At 36.9% G+C, this 17,389-nt stretch overlaps 1 protein-coding gene across 8 annotated transcripts in view; it reads left to right on the top strand.

Annotated features, from left to right (window-relative positions):
- Nucleotides 1-1,831: 1,831 nt before the first annotated feature.
- The window catches only part of usp9 (ubiquitin specific peptidase 9), a 52,710-nt gene continuing 37,152 nt past the window's right edge, over nt 1,832-17,389 (top strand). For 4 of the 8 annotated variants that reach the window (XM_077215373.1, XM_077215374.1, XM_077215379.1 and 1 more), the window contains exons 1-2: nt 1,842-2,214; nt 13,362-13,615. In XM_077215373.1, the coding sequence (XP_077071488.1) occupies nt 13,520-13,615 (96 nt within the window). In that variant the 5' untranslated portion in view covers nt 1,842-2,214; nt 13,362-13,519. Of the gene's footprint in view, nt 2,215-13,361; nt 13,616-17,389 lie in introns of all 8 variants that reach the window. The other 4 variants (XM_077215372.1, XM_077215375.1, XM_077215378.1 and 1 more) reach the window with 2 other exon arrangements.

A 17,389-nucleotide genomic window follows, 5' to 3' on the forward strand; every position in this document is an offset into this window, starting at 1 on the left:
CCGTAGCATAATATAAAAAAAATTTCATACTCACCGGAACACTGAAGAGGAACAGCAGTCCAGACACTGTCATCCGAAGAGCGAACAGCTAACAATAGATGGCTTCTCGAAGACAGCATAATTGAGTGAAGAAGAAAGATCTGAGGCAATGGCACTCGGCACTGAGCTAAATAACGGTTGGACCCGCCCCTCACTCTAGTGCACGAGAGCCATTGGCTATTGCTGTTGCAATAGTGTGATTCAATCAGGCTTCAGCATTTTCTGAGAAAAGGAGTTTCCTCAAAGCGTCAGCTAACCTCGAAAGGGAACTACAGCCTTTTCCATTCATTGCACTACACAAGGACGAACATCAACACTTTGCCCAGCATGGGGTCTTCTCTGCAACGTACAAAAGGCTTTTTAGTGACCAGTCAATTGTTTGCCTGTCACAGATGGATTGTAGGGGTCAAGCGCTATTCAAGCAGAGATTGTACAGCTGAGTGACTCATGTTAGTTAGGTGGTCTGTTCATGAAGCATTTCATTCATCCAGGTCATTGTAGTTGGGTAGAATTTAGTTGAAACAACTGCACCTTTTTCTTCTAAAGCAAACAGTTGTTGTAAAAGATGTTTATCAATGCTTTGGTCTACAAAATTGATCATCTGTGTTCGGAATAGCATACTAACATAATTATTCTACTCTTACGTTTTTCATTATGTATACAGCATGTATACATACAGTAGCCTATAGAATTGTTTACATACAGTACATGAATGACTTACATGACCTACATTTGTTAAAATGCGTAACAAATCTTCAAAGCATTTACCATAAAATAATGCCCAACGTTTCCTGGTTACATGTCATCTACTTAAAATATATATTTTTTAGCATGTGTAAAGCCAGCCAGTTTCAAAATATTTAGATTTTAAACTGTAATGATATGTCACACTTATAGGTTTGTTGTTTCTGATGCATTGGCTTTCATGCAGTGCATCACAGTCCTAGTCTTTCAAGCATGCAGGAAAACATCATATGCAACCGTTTTTTTCTCCTAGATGATATTCATGTTGCCTGCTTGGAACACTACTTTCCTTTAGCTAAGAATGAGTGTGAAAAAAGGAAAAGGCTATGTGCATGTGTTATTGTCCCTAAATCTTTTTCTTTTTTTTAAACACAGAAAATAGGTGTTTTACAAAGTTACATTAACAACATTGCCAGAGAAAAACATTAATTAAAATTTTATAGATAAATTGCTGTTCCATGATGATGTTTCAGTGGGTTTTTTTTAAACCTAAAAAGCTAACATTTAAATTTTGCTTTAAATTCAGATTATATTATTAATAACCATACATTGTATGTTTATTTTATTTATAAAATTCATGAACAATCCAAAATGCAGTTTACAATCAATTCTTACCAAAATCATACTGTCCGAATTCTTCCAAAACGATCTTGAATAGACAATGGTTAACCAAGTTTTTTAACCAAGTTTTCTCCAATTCACAGAATTCAGTAGGAAAAAAAATAAAAAAATAAAATGATATATATATATATATATGTATCATTTTAAATTTAATTTGATATGAGAGTTATTTCTATGCTTTGTCCAAGATAGGCCTACACCACAAAAGAAAAAGAAAAACTTGTAGCAGAAAATGAAGAGTAATCCCAATAACTTTATCACTATACAAACGTTTTGAAACATCAGCATTTCCTGTATATATGTGTTCAGGTGCATCACAAAAAAAACTAATTTTGGTAATTTCGTTACAAAAAGAATGATGTTTGAAGAATGATTTTTAATATCACAAATCTGGTGTCAGGAAGGCGAGCTGTCCTCGAAACCACGCATGCCCAGCTGAGTCACACGTTCATGCAGTTAGTGCACGGATATACTTCTCATTTACTTCCATCCATAGCACGGTGACGGGTCTCTAAGCAGCCTGACAGAGGAGATAGAGAGAGAGCGAGCGAGAGCGAGCGAGAGAGAGAGAGAGAGCGAGCGACTGGAGGTAGTTTAAGGGAGGGGGGCAGCAGCAGCAGCAGTAGTCGATGCTGGTGACGCAGGAAAAACACCCAACAGCAGACAATAAACCAATGGTCTGATCTCAACACAAGCGTGTTATTTATAATCGGAACAGCCAGGCACATGAACGTGGCTGAGTAATTATTAAACAGCACTTAAATGATCCGATCTGGGATCGTATGGAGGAAAGATCCCGTTTGATTCTCGGTAAGTGGGTTTGTGTGTGAAGCTAAATGAAACTAGCCGCTAATGGCAGATGATTTGCAAGTCAGTGCTCACTTAGCTTAGCTCGAACAGCTCAATGAACGAATTAAATACGTCTGGATATTTGTCAACGCTTATATATTTACAATCCCCGCGCACTTTAGCAGTTCATTCGCTTTGAAGATCTATTTGAGCTAAATAGAATTTGCATTTAACGACAGCTCTGTTTGAGGAGGTTGATTTGTGGCTAAACAAGTGGTTTTGACGTGTGCAGGTCGGTTGTTTTTGATACTTGTTGATTTTTAGATTTTGGCAGGTTATGAAGTATAATATGGGGTTGTTGGATAATTAAAATGGGTGTTTAGATGTTTTAATAGCTTTAAATCCACTGTCACGAGCTGATTGTGTTTTGCTGGAGTCCAGCTGTTAGCCGTTAGCACGTTAGCTTGTTTCTGCTGCTGTATTTACATTCACTTTCGCTCTTAGTTTTGAGTTATAAATTAAGATTGTATGTACCAACACAGTATAATCTAAAGCATCAGAGCTTTAATAACATTATATGCATGGCTGGTTACACAGATACCCCTTTTTTAACTCTGATTGTGTTTGGAAGAGGAAACGGGCCTAAACTGCCACAGTTTCAAACTAGGCCCAATACATAATGGCTGTGTCTCCAAACCAAGTGTGCTGCCCACCCAGACACTATATATTTGGTCATCGAAGGCGCGTTTTCAGCTTTTAAATTGACCGAGGCTGAAAACCTTGTAAGCTCCCTTCCTTGACAGCATTTTTAGGGCGTCATAGGCTGTCTAGATAGCAGCTAAATGTGTTTTGTGAAACAGCCAATATCACCTATTTTATGTATAATTCAGTATTCTGGAATATGGAAAGGATTTCTCATAGCTACAATATTTATATTGACGTTATGGGAAACGCCCATCTTTGGCCATTAGCGACAGTAAGTTCATTTCCTCCCATCTAATAAGGTTAGTCTGTAGCCTACGTTTTTATTCTGCTTGCCAATTCTTGTGCATCTGGTGGGTTTATTATGACAAATGTGAATGGTGTGTGTTTGTGTGTGTGTTATAATATTAGGGAATTGTTATATATGTGTAGTGTGATGTCACATTGTTTCAGGGAAATGTTTCTGTATTCATTATGCATACTAGCCTGTCCACAATTACTGCCAAACCAGCAGGTTAGTTTAAAACAATCTTACTCGTTCTGATTCTGTGTGTTATTGTTTTGTGATTTGTGTGAAGTTTTTCTCTTGTATTAGGTAATCTAGACCTTTTTCCTTTTCATTGAAAAGTCAAGCCGAGCGTTGTTGTCATTTTCAAAGACCTTATAGAAGAATTCTTATTTTCCAACATTGTTCAAATGTTTATACATTGTTACACTAACCTTTGTGAATTTCTGTATAGTTCCAATTTCTTTAAGTTAAATGGATGTTTAAAACATTTTTAATACTTTTAAAACCAGTAATGATGTGATAGTTTTTTTCTCTTTCTCAGAATACTAGGATTGCTCTCATTTATCAACAGCAAAGACACAAGGGTTTATTTGGTGCATAACTTTACAGAAATCAGTGCCCAAATGCCATGTCAGCATTTCTTTCTCATGTATGAAATTTGTGTTGGTTTGGCTTTGTCTTCATTTTTGGTTTGCTCATTACAAATCAAGCATCCATTGAATCGTTGAGTATAGCTGCAGCTATACTGCCTTATTAGTTTGAGAGCCATTTGGCAATTCGGTGAGTGCAATGAAAAAAGACTGTTGTTTAGGGTTTGTTAGGTTAGGTTGTTAGTATTAACTTGCCATGACACTTACATTTTATTTAAAGGGGTCATGAACTGCATTATTTTATTAGTTTATAATGTTTCTTGGGGTGCATTTATAATGCATGATTTTTACATAAATAATGGTCATAATTTAGAAATTAAAGGCCTGGTTTTAGCCCTCGGATTTGAACACTGTTTTAAGGGGCGTGTCTGCTAAGTGTAAACGCCCACTGCTGTGATTGGCTAACATCTTTGCATTTGGAAATGGCTAAGTATTACACGTGTAATTCTATCAAACTTTTATCATGTTTTTACTATTCAAATTCTTTAGCCTACTAATTGTGAAAAGTGTTGATTATAGCATTATATTTAGAACTATAGCATGATAGCATCATATTTAGATAGTGGCATTTAAGGTTGCTGTGAATGAGCATTGTAGCCGATCACAGACATGTTTAGCGCATGAATGCAGCGATCTCATCATTTTAACTCGATTTTTCTGCACACTAATGAATGCTTTCATCATAACTAACACTAACAGTGCAAACAGTGCAGTGATTCTAACGGTAGTTTAGTCCAGAACACTCGCGCTGTTTATTTGACAGTCCCAGCGATTGTAAAGGAAGCGTTTCTATATATAATTTAACCACAGTTAAAATAACAGATTATTTTCATCTTACTAAGAAAAACAATGTGAAGTTAACCATTGGTTTGATATACTGACAATGAACGATTTTGTGACAAACATCTCACTGTAGGCCTACATGAATCATTACATATCAGAAATCACTGGTCACTGCACTAGTGATTTTGGTTAGACATGTTCAAATAATTGATCGGTAACAGCAATAGTGACACAGTAAAAACTTTTTACTCTCGTAAGTGTGTTGTACCATTCCTGATAGATCCAATATAGAAGGCACAGCATAGTTTTTTTTTTTAATTCAGGCTCTCTGCAAATCCAATGCAGCTACTGTGTTTTTCTACAACCTGGAACTGCACAACATTTTGCACTCTTCAAAGGCATGTTTATTGCTTAGCTGCTCGATCCAGTGTTAGCATCACGTCTCTTATTTACCTACTACTACTTGTGCTTGAATCAGTAGGCGGGGCTACTGAACTTTAGGGTTCATGATGTCACCAACCTGGGAAGAAGCTCGTTGTACTTGTTGTAGAGCCTCTATTATGGATTTTTGAAAATAACCTTTTATGTAGTGTGTAGGGCTGCAACAACTAATCGATAAAATCGATTATAATCGATTATGAAAATCGTTGTCAACGAATGTCATTATCGATTAGTTGGTCTGCTTACGTCACGGGGAGCGTTTACTGTTACGCACACACACGCAAGGTCTCTCTCCCTCAGGCGCTCTGCCGAGCGCGCGCGCTACACGGTTTGGAGCAGTCTCTTCTGTCTCGCATGCGCGCTCTTGCTTTCGCGCTCTAGATTTCGGGAGTTTGAACTAATTCGCGGGCATCAGGGAGCCGCAATCAATATGCGGGAGACTCCCGGGACTTCCGGGATCTTGGGATGTCTGTATTTTGTCTCGAGCATCAGGTTGTGCAATCAGTTCGCTCGCAACGTAAGTGATGGATTAAAATAGCGCTACCGCAGAAATAGGTTAAATTAAAACGGTCTTTACAAAGCGAAGCACTAAATATAAAGGCAGTTAATAACAGCAGCAGTAAAATATTGTTTTTTAGTCACTGTACTCAGTGGTTTTCAGCGAATGCTTGTGCACTAATGCATAATTTCTCCTGTCCTTTACTCAAGCCTGTTAGCTTGCTGGGTAACGTTACCTCCATTCCGTTCTCTTTTTATAGCATTTGTCTACTAAGTTTTAATTGTTTTTCAAACGCGATCTACTGCGGCTCTACGTTCACACAATTGTTTTCAGTCTTTCTATATTTATTTAATCAATTTATCCTTATATTATTCTTTTATATATTATATATAATATATATTATATTCTTTAACCTTATATTCCTTATATATAATTAATTTTAAATAAAAATTAAATGAATTATATATTTTAGATGTTTTTAGTTTGTTTTTAGTTCAGATATTCACATCTGAACAACATGTCTGTGTAAATTTGTTTTAACAAAAATTGTGTTAAAACATAATATGTTGGATATCATTTTTTTAACAATAATCATGTTTGTCAACTTGCCATCAGCAATTATCATTAAAAACAATGCAAATATTGATATTAGTAAAACTCAATGTGTGGCTTTTGCACTTTTTAAAGTACACTTTTACACACAAATACCCTGATTTACGGTTTTATTTAGTTATAATAAAAAAAAATCTAATTTAATTTCTATTCGATTAATCGAAAAAATAATCGTCCGATTAATCGATTATCAAAATAATCGTTAGTTGCAGCCCTAGTAGTGTGTAACATAGCTCTAAGTGAATGAAAACATCCTGCAAAATTTTTTAATCTGAAAGTGCACCGTATATAAAGTTATTGTCTTTCAAAAGTTAGAGTCGACTCGAGTCAATGAAATGAATAATTTTCCATCGAGTCTTAAGCTGTTTCGTTGTGACGTCAAGACGAAACATTAGCATATTGCCCGCCCATTTAATGCTCGCAGACACCAGGGAAAACTTCAACCTCATGTTGAGAAGACGCTGTGCTCCACTATGTGAAGGTAAAGCCAGTTTTTTTTTTCACTGCATAAGGACGAGCATTTGAAGAAATGGTGGTTAAAATGAATCTTTACCACGAATCCACAGCAGTATAATCCTAAACTTTTGCTGTGTTCCATTTATTTTACTGACGACTGCTTCTCAAATCTCGGAGTTCAATGCGGGATTCGCAAACCACTTGCTCTTGAAAGATGGTGTTCAAAATACTTATTTTTGAGCTTTATATTGTGTAGGTCTCCTGCTAACTGGTTAACTCTCACATTATTACTATCTTACTGAAATTCTTCTTCTAATCAGCTGTGGGCCACCATTACCTAACACTGTGTCTATTAATACAGTCTTTCGTTCTCACTAATTTGAGGAAAGCATGGAGCAAGATTTGTTTTACCAACATTTGTTACATCAGTCATTCATGACAGAGCTCGGCTAATTTAAACATTGCATACATTCACTGTTATTGATTCAGTTTCCACATGTTCACTTTAATGTATTAGAAAATACTCTAAATAACTTAGTACAAGTAAAATAATCGGTTTGTTGATGGACATGCACTTGTTAATTCTGATGGTGAGGAATTACAGCTGCAACATCTCATAATGTACCTCAAACTAAGTAGCGTATCACTGAGAAACCTCCTGCTCGAGTCGTCCTCGCGATGGTGGTTTGGGTTGAATAACTAGTTCTTCCAATGTTTCATCATCGCACTTGCGCTCGGATTGATATGGTAAAATCGACGTCATGGTTCGTTACTGTGTTTAGCTTATGGTGTAGGAAGCCTCAGGACAAGCAGAGCTGACGTTATGGCAATGGGTGTCTTCGTTTTCGATGCGCGCGCTGTACGCAGTAAACCAATCACAACAGACTGAGCTGTCTGGCCAATCAGAGCAGAGTAGCTTGCGAAAAGGAGGGATTTAGAGAGATTGATTCATTTGACGAATCGTTTGAGAATCATTGATAATGTGGTGATGTTCAAATGTATATTATTTTGATGTATGTAAACTAGGGCTGTGCTCAGAATATCGATATGAACTCCTGATGATGCGGTGTCGTGCTACATTCAAAAGCACGACAGTATCGATACAGCAGTTGCTGTATCGATATTCGATTCTGTCGTGCTTTTGAATGTAACCAATTCAGGGCTCGAATTTCAGCACGGGATTGCGAGTATTACGCATTATTCTTATCATTCCCGCAGGTCTCCCACTTATAATGCGGGAAATTCCCGCAAACATTGAGTGTTCAGCTGTACCGCGTCTTCTGTCTCTCAAAATGGGTTGCTCAAGGCAAGCGTCAAACGTGCTGAAGGCGGCGATACTACACTCTCGCTTTTAGGAGTTGGGACATGACGGAATATTCACTTGCATATTCGGGCGAGCATTACATTGTCACTTAAGTTTACCATTCGCTCTTCTTTTTAAGTCTTACCACGCTAAAAACATTCAAGCGATTTTAAACTATTCAGTACTCGCACGCTCTCTGAGAGATGGTTTTCTCTGCATGCATACATAGAGTAAAGCCGCCTCACAAACAGCCTGTGAGTAACAAAAGTTCTTTTTCACGGATTATATTGCTTTTACAGACAAAAACAAGCAAAATGATGTCAAAAATGTCAGTCTTTTTTTGAGTATCCAACACAGTCGGTTATGTCTTAAGCATAAAATGCATGTGACAGTATAATGAAAACAGGTTCCGTGCACTAAGCTATTAAAGTGACAGCAGCCATATGTGTCTTTCATTAATATTGTTGTCAAAACAACAAAAGATAGCTTTAATTATAAGGAACCCTAACCCTAGCCGATGTATTTAATTTAGTCAGGACTAAAATACTAGTACCCAATGTTATTTTACATTTAATTACTTTAAGTTTCTGTAGTATTTCTGAATACTAGTGCTAGACCTATTCAAAAACGTTTCTCTTTATTGTTAGGCTATCTTTATTCTATTGTATTTATTTGTTTTAAATGATTTCAACATAATGTAAAGAAATTACTGTGTTTGGTGCACATTCCAACACTTATTTAATTTAACTCTCATTGTTTTTAATGTAAAAAACTAAATAGTTTTTCAGTTATCGCAACTGTTCTAACACTGTTTATTCAATAAAGATATTACTGTTACTAAACTCTGCTCAAAATAAATTTAAATTCTAAATTGATTCATATCGTGATACGTATCGTATCGTGACTTTAGAACCGTGATATGCATCATATCGTGACATTGTTGGTGATACACAGCCCTAATGTAAACCTATTGTATGAGACTCCAAAACAACATTAGGAAACTTTAAAATCGCATAATAGGGGCACTTTAAATTAGGGCTGCACGATTAATTGCAACTTCCATGTATCACGATTTTGAAATCGCAAAGGCTGCGATTATTTTGTGCACCTTGTCATTGATGTACGGCTCTGTAAACTCTGCTCCATCTGAAAGCACTGTGAGTTTGAATCATTTATAACGTGCATTTGAAAAAGCAACGCGTCAGGCAGCTTTCCAAACATGAGAAGAATTTAATAACCTCTTGTCCAACAAAAGATAACATTTAATAACATGCTTTTACTCCAAACTCACTTCATAACGACAGTTAAGCATCCTTCTGTGAGATGTTTGGCTTCTTACACAGAATAAGGCAGTTATGTGTTTATTGGTCATGTTTAATCAAAGCATTTCAATCTCCTGTTTATTCAGCTACAGCCATAGGGATTTCCTGGAATGACGGGCGTTATCTACTTCTGCGGCGGGGCATATTTGGAGTGTCTGCACGAAGGTGCCCTCTGGTGTTCAGATGGAGCAGGATTTACTACCGATCAGGGGTGCGTTTTCCAAAACCATAGTTGCTAATTAAATTGGCAACTTTGTGGGTTGCAATGCAATTTCCAACTATGGTTTTGGGAAATGCACCCTAGCCGTGCTGCACTGACAAGCTGCGCATAAAATAATCGCACCCTTTGCCAAATCACGTGTGGTTTCAGTGCGAATTAATTGTGCAGTCCTACTTTAAATCTATTTCTGTAAATGAAAATGTCTCCCTTTGCATTGAACTTTGAGCGTTGTAACTTTGCAGATGTTGTTAATGCTCAAACAGCAACATTTCACACTAACTAAAGTTAAAGTGAAATTATAATCAAGGACCCCTTTTTAACATTGTTATATTTTCGATTACTTTATTGTGAAAATCATCCAGTTTGCTAAGAAAGGTTGATGAGAAAGCCCTTTTGTTTTTCCTCAATGTATTTGTCATGTTATTCGATCTAACCTAACTTTAAAATAGACAGGTTTCATATGGAACCAATGACTTTTTTTCACTTGCATGTGGTTGTTAGTGAATTTGTTATCTCATCAGTGCTGATGTGTGCTCTGCTGCTGCCATTTCTTTATTTGGCAGTCCCTCCAGAAAAACGCGATTATGCGATCGCATAATTCAATGCATAATCAGCCAAAGTCCGCATATTTATGCGGGGGCCTAATTTTTTGAAATATACCGCACTTTCGCCGCATAAATTGCAGATTTCCGTGCAAATTATGCGGGGCTTGCATAATTTCATAATCCCTGCGTTTTTGTTGCAAAAAAGTCATATCTTAGCAGAAAGTTGAAAAATGTTGCGTTTACTTCACACAAGATCAGCCATTTTCTCCTGTTGCCCTGGGAACGTTATGAAGTGACGTAGTTACGCGACGTGAACATCATCGAAAAGCTGTTAAACAGGAAGCACATATTTTATTTTTATGTACTTATATTTATGTACTAACCTGGGCTGTGTTTCCTAAAAGCATTGTAAGCCTAAGTAGATCGTAGAACCATTGCCACCAATGGTACGATCAACTTGGCTCACAATGCTTTTGAGAAACTCAGCCCAGATCTGTTTTTTATGGTATGATTTAATACACTTTGAACCAACCAACAGGATCCTCCTGGGAAGCATAACATATACTATAAAATTATCTGGTTCTTGTTTTGAACAACATATATTGTAGTTATTTAGTGATTTTTATATAAGGGTGTCACCAGGGAAATTAATTCACAATTATTTATCGAAATTAATTCACAAACTCAAAAATCGAAATAAAAAATGGAATCGTCGATGCTGCCACGCCCCCATGTCACGCCCGTGATGGAAAGTTCGGATCGTTTTACTGACTCTATTGTTCAATCTCGTTCATCAAAATTAACTAATCTTTTTTCTAGTCATTTCAGGGGCTTTAAATGTTATACTTTTAACAGGCAAATTCCCCGAACACATCCAACGCAATCTTGATCATATTCTGAATTAAGAAAACATTATAATGCAGTCAAAAGTAATTTACAGGGAACATTAATACTTAACCTTCCGAGTCTTTTGTTCATTTGTCGTGTGACAGAGGCAATGAACGGATCGTTCATGAACGACTCATCACGGCGCGGAAAAAAAACACACATGTTGAAAGGCTGTGAGTCCTCTAACTTGGATTCTATACCCGAGCCCGAACTTGGCCGATATTTCCCGTCACTATCCTCGGGCCGGGTTCTTGATCTATAGACGTGCACTCCCAACGCAATAGAGTGCGGCGCGGGACTAGATTTGATGGCCGAGTGCGAGCGCGGGCGGTAATGCACTCACTCTGTGTGTGCGGGAGAATAAAAAGATTTGCGGGACTCCCGCAAACTAGAAATATCTATGAATAAAACATATAAAAACTAATAAATTTTTTTCATCTGTTGCAAAAAAGCAACAAGAACAACTAAAACCAAACAGAAACGATTTACAGGCCAGAGTTTCTATTTATAACATGTTTGCAGCGTTGAGCGATTTAGCCAATCACAGACATATGTGTTGATTTCTTGAACGCAATGACCAATCAGAAGCATTTAAGATAGACTCTCCTCACTGCTCAAAACGGACTTTTTTGTACAGTGCTGAATTCTGTACGCTGGCAAATCCTCTAATTATAACAAACAAAGTGTAGGCTATATATTATGAAAGATTCATTGTGCAGTCAGCTTCACTGATAATAACAGATGTGTGAGATTGCGATGAACTGATGTCAGCTTTTTAGGAGCAACAGCAACCTGTGCTTAAAAAAAAAAAAATCGAGAATCGAATCTAACCGTGACCTTAGAATCGAAATTGTAATCAAATCGAGGATTTGGAGAATCGTGACACCCCTATTTTTATACAATATATGATCATATAACTATAAATCGTTCTTCAAGAATCTTAAACGATCAGCTTTGCATTTAACATTGTTTCTCACAAGCAGTTCTGTGCTACCATGTATGTGCACTAAATATGAAATGTCAGATATTCATTTTCATGAGCGAACAAATTTGAACCGTTGGAATATATGTAGGGTTGGGTATCGTTTGAATTTTAACCAAAAAGGTTAAAAAAACAACTGATATCATTCACATTTATTTGATGTCTTATTGCTAAACATTTCATTGTAGCTGAATACCACGAACAAAAATCAACAGGCTAAAGAACACTTACACAAGGAACTTTAGTCGATGGTTTAAAAACACCATAGCAAAAACAACTAGCCTAACTAATATAAAATTCAAGCAGCATTAAAGACAAGTAAATACTCAGTAGTTAAAAAAGAACAAATAAAAAATTAGCAAGTGCACAAATAAATACAAGCGAACAAAGATATGTTTGAAATAAACAGAATATGATTTTTAGGTATTCAGGTACAGAAACGGTAATCAAATGTAAAAAAAAAACAGTTATAACATGTAAAGCCATTTTTGTGTCTAATTGCCCATTCAAAATACACACATTCATACAAAAAGACGTGGAAGGGAACTTGGTTTAGTATTGCGCACTATTTAGTATGAGAGGCTTTCTGTGCACACGCTTTGGATGTGTGCGCAGCACAGAAAACAGCAGGCGAGTCTTTTTGCGCTTGAATAGTTTAAAGTCATATTAAAATGCACACAAAGGAGTTGATGAGAAATAAAAATTGTATAACAAGTATCCAATTCCTGACCTCATGTATTTAAATTCCCAACCCTGAATATGAAATGTAAAGTATTTTGCATATAGATTTGAAACTATACAACATCTATACAAATGTGTCTGAACAGATTGCCATTATAAAGAGTTTTATAAAATTAGTGCAAGTGTTTGCTTGAATTAAAAAAAAAAAACACCATGTTTATTTTATTAGTGCACATACCTGGTCTTGTACAGATTAATCTGTTACAAAGAAAAAAATATCTTTGTTATTTAGAATCATAATTTAAAAATCTGCTACTCTTTTTCCCCTTTGGCTTATGTCAAATAGTCCTTACTGTGACGTAATGTAGACATTGTTATAGTTATCTCACCTTTGGTCTAGCTCTGTTCTGAAATGCAACAGCTACTTTTCACAGTCCAATTCCTGATAGATAAAATGAAGTCCCTCCCTTTTTTTTCTGCTCACTCAGAAATGTGTCAGAAAAGGAAGTTAATTCACATTGATTTTATTATGATTTTATTATAAGAGCACATGAGGTCTAAGCCTGGACATAGCATGAAAATTATTACAATCTTAATTTAAAGATAAATTCTAGTTATGCTCAGCTCTAAAATATTGCATGAGCTCTTTGTAAGCACAATCTCTATAAAATGATTTAAAAATTCCGTATCCAGTAATCATGAATTTCTGGCAGGTCATGTGAATTAATTTGTCAAATTAGGTGTGGGTACACCTTTTAAAGACTGATTAATGTTAGTATCTTTGTTATTTTACAGGTTATGCAATGGTCTCTGCAACATATCCAGTCCCCCAGGTGGTGCTTTCACTTTCAGAAGTGTGCCGGTTCTCCATCGCTCCTGAGGAGAAACTGATTTCTTCTGGCGTGCCAGCGACATAAGCAGACAAGATTGCAAAGATCTGCCCCGTGTCGAGTATGACGGCCACGACCCGTGGCTCCCCTGTGGGAGGGAATGACGGTCAGGGCCAGGCTCCGGATGGCCAGTCCCAGCCACCCCTGCCCCAGAACCAGGTCAGTGCTCCATTTGGAATTCCCCCTTTCCATTCCGATCGCTGTTGGAACACATCTGCCTTTTGCTGTTACTCAAGTAAAACTGTCACTGAAAATAATTTATGTCATCAATAAGGTTTGCAGTCCCTGGGTTGTGCTGCTTATATTCTTCAAACCACATTTGATCCGGTTTGACAGTTGACTTGGTTCCAATGAAAAAATTTTTTTGCTGACACTCATGGATGCAAATGTGTTTCTGTAATTGTGCTCTGCCCTGAAAGGAACAAATGTCAACAGAGGGAAAAGTTATTATGTAACGGTAGGACGATCCCCCCAAAAAAACTTCTCTCCCGTATCAGATCACAATGTCTCTTCTTCAATTTAATTATTTGATTATTTAATTTATTTTTTTTTTTTTACATTTCCAGTATTTTATAAATATTAATCTTGTACACTTGAAACAAGTACCAAATAATAGAACTTAGAAAATACCAAATATTCTTTGTGTATATATCTGTGATATAACTACTTTTTTGGGTGTTCAGATGTTTTTGATCACATAGTGTGTACATATTTTCCATGTTTTTTTAGCATTGTTGATACAATAATCGCAGGATTCTGCTGCATCATTATTTGGATTACTTAATTGCTCATTTTATTTATTTTTATTTATTTCAGGTTTATTTAACAGGGACAATGCACACCAGAATTAGCCAAAAGGCTATTCATCAGGCTGTAATTATAATTGATTTTAGGTTTAGTTGGTTTTTAGGCCGCTAAATGTCACACTGCACGACCACAATTTGTGTATAGTTTTGCATGAATCTCAGGTTGTTCCTTTCTAAGTGGGGAGTACAGAAAAACCTGTAAAGTTGACTATACTTTATGCAGATAGTCAAAAGTGTTTCTTGGTGAGACCTTAAGATCATTGTTCACCTAAAAATTTTGATATTTTTAATACTCTTATAATTTTACATCAAATATGGTAAACAAAAACTTAACCTTGCATGCTTGATGCAAGAACAAACTTTATTGGTTCTTAGACATCAGCAAGTATTTTTCAGCTTCATTTGAGCACATTTGATGTGCTTAATGCATGTTTATATGTAAAATTTACAACAAAAGCTTAAATTAAATCTGTTTATCATATGAAGTGATCATGTCACAGAAGACTTGGATTAAATCCAAGTTCATATTCATGTCTATATGATCTTTTTGAAGCTAAAACTTGGTTTGTGTGGACCTTTAATGGATGGAACAAAATTATAAGAGAATATCTTAATTTAGTTTCAGAAGATGGAACAAATTGGGTTTCTTCTGAGATGTATATAGTCTGTCTTATTGAGCTTTTGGAAGCAAGGGCATCACTGTCTTTATTGTGTTTCCGACTGAATAACGCTTTAACAATGGTTTAATGTATTTGTGGTCAAAAAACTGAAACCCCTGGCATTATGACCAAAGAAAAGGCGAGAAGCTCCCTTTGATTTTGTTGCAGAGGCCAATTGTTATATTCTCCCAGGATAGACTGCAGCAGGGCTATCTATTACACCTGTGCTCAACGAATGCATGTTAAAAGGCCGGAATCAATGAGGATGAGACGCCTGGCAGAGAAAAGCACACCAGTTGGTTAGAAATGTGTAGTGCCTAGACATGAGAAGCAAACTGGCTATGTAGGTCAGCCAAGCAGAAGGAGCCTTTTCCAGCACACCCCCACATTTCCCAAGTTCCGCAGGCTCCATTCAGCTCTACATGCAGAGCTCCAGCCCACATGCATCCATTGACACGGCACAGGAAACTGACTCTGAGCATCTTAAAGCTGCTTTATCTTCCTTGCGCTTGCTTTCATTCTTTTAATCCCTCACATGGAAACATAGTTTATGCTTGCTTATAAGACACCTGAATCATTAAGGTGCAGACCCGGCGCCAGGCACAAATTCACGGACGGACATTAAATTTTTTCAGGGGGGCACAAATGAGATCAAACTCATTGCATAATAACATTAATCGACTATGATAATTTATGATACAATGATAATGATCGATAGTGGATAATAATGCATAATCTACTGATGGTAACAAGGTTGCAATGTTAGGGCTCGTGCAGCCTCTTGAGGGGAAATCGAAACAAATGAGCGCAACGCACACAAAGAAACTCGTCTAACAAATTGTGGTAATTCAGTTTTTATATTTATAACATATGATGCAGTTACTCACACGACCACGAGTGCTGAATACCATCACGATTGAAAATGTGACACTGATTTCATATGACAGTTCAATGACAAGAAATTAATATTAAGTCACATTTTAAACTAAATATTGACTGTTTTTGTTCTATTTTAGCAGCGAAAATAGTTCCAATCCAAGCAACGATCATAGCAGAACCATCTTGTCTCATAGCAACACTCAACCTGTTTTCAATACTGAATGATTCAGCGTTTTGAACGAATCGGTTAAGCCAAAGATTCAATGACCCATTCAGGACCCATTCATAAACAACTGCCTCATTCTTAATGAATCAGCCATTTGAATGAATGACTTGCTAAATAAGATCGCGTATCACCTGTATTTCCACGCTCATTACCAACAAACCAATCAAATCCGTTTAATGTTACTCTTTAAAAAATCAGACCAAATACATTTTTATTTTTATTCAGGAGTTATCTATATACAAAACGATAACTTTTGATAACAGTAGCTTATTAAGAAAAAATATTGTTGAGTTGGAAAAAGGACGTGGAGTTGGTGAAGGGAGAAAGGCTCGTCCAGGGTGGGCACTAGTGACTCACAGGGCGGGCCAGGCCCCCCAATGCACGCCCATGGCGCCGGGACGAGTGTGGCTTTCGTTTTTTACTTTCAATTAAAGCTGCAGTAGGGAGTTTTGAGAAAATGTTGACTTAGCCTGAAAATTTGAACAAGCACAACTTACAGGTCCAACCCCCTTGCTCTCTGCTGCCCTACAGCCCTCCCTCCACAGCTCCTCCCCCACAGCGGAGCCTGCCGTGAACGCGCAGGCTAGTAAGCAGGACCACCGATGACCGCGGATTATAAACATTAATGGAACATTCACTAATAGGGACGAAACATCAACAATATGCTTTACATTGACTATGGCCTGCCCATACTTTGACTACAAACTTGGTCCTCAAATCATTATGTATTTTGCAATACATGTAACTTTATAAGGTTGCACTCTTTCTATAATTATAAATAGCTACTAAGATAACGTTAAAGAATTAGTTCACTTTTAAAAAAAACTTTTGCTGATAATTTACTCACCCCCATGTCATCCAAGATGTCCATGTCTTCCTTTCTTCAGTCGAAAAGAAATTAAGGTTTTTGATGAAAACATTCCAGGCTTTTTCTCCATATAATGGACTTCAATAGGACACAAACGTTTCAAGGACCAAATGACAGTTTCAGTGCAGCTTCAAATGGCTTTAAACGACACCAGACGATGAATAAGGGTCTTATCTAGTGAAACGATCGGTCATTTCAAAAATAAATAAAAAACTTTAAGTTTTATTAGCACAAATGCTCGCCTTGCTCTGTTCTGTGATGCACCTTCGTGATCCTGTTCGAACTAATCATCCAAATGAACAAATCTTTTTTCGAGTCATTTCGTTCGTTGAATGAACGAAATGACTCCGGAAAAGACTCGTTCAAAATGAACACATCTTTTTTCGAGTAATTTCGTTCGTTGAATGAACGAAATTACTTGAAAAAAGATTCGTTCATTTGGATGAACGAGTTCGAACAGGAGAGTCACGAACGACGGTACGCGCTCGCGCTGTG

The sequence above is a fragment of the Siphateles boraxobius genome, unplaced genomic scaffold (genome assembly GCF_051911475.1).
Source record: "Siphateles boraxobius isolate OS27281-9 unplaced genomic scaffold, OSU_SipBor_1 7, whole genome shotgun sequence".
Lineage (NCBI taxonomy): Eukaryota > Metazoa > Chordata > Actinopteri > Cypriniformes > Leuciscidae > Siphateles > Siphateles boraxobius.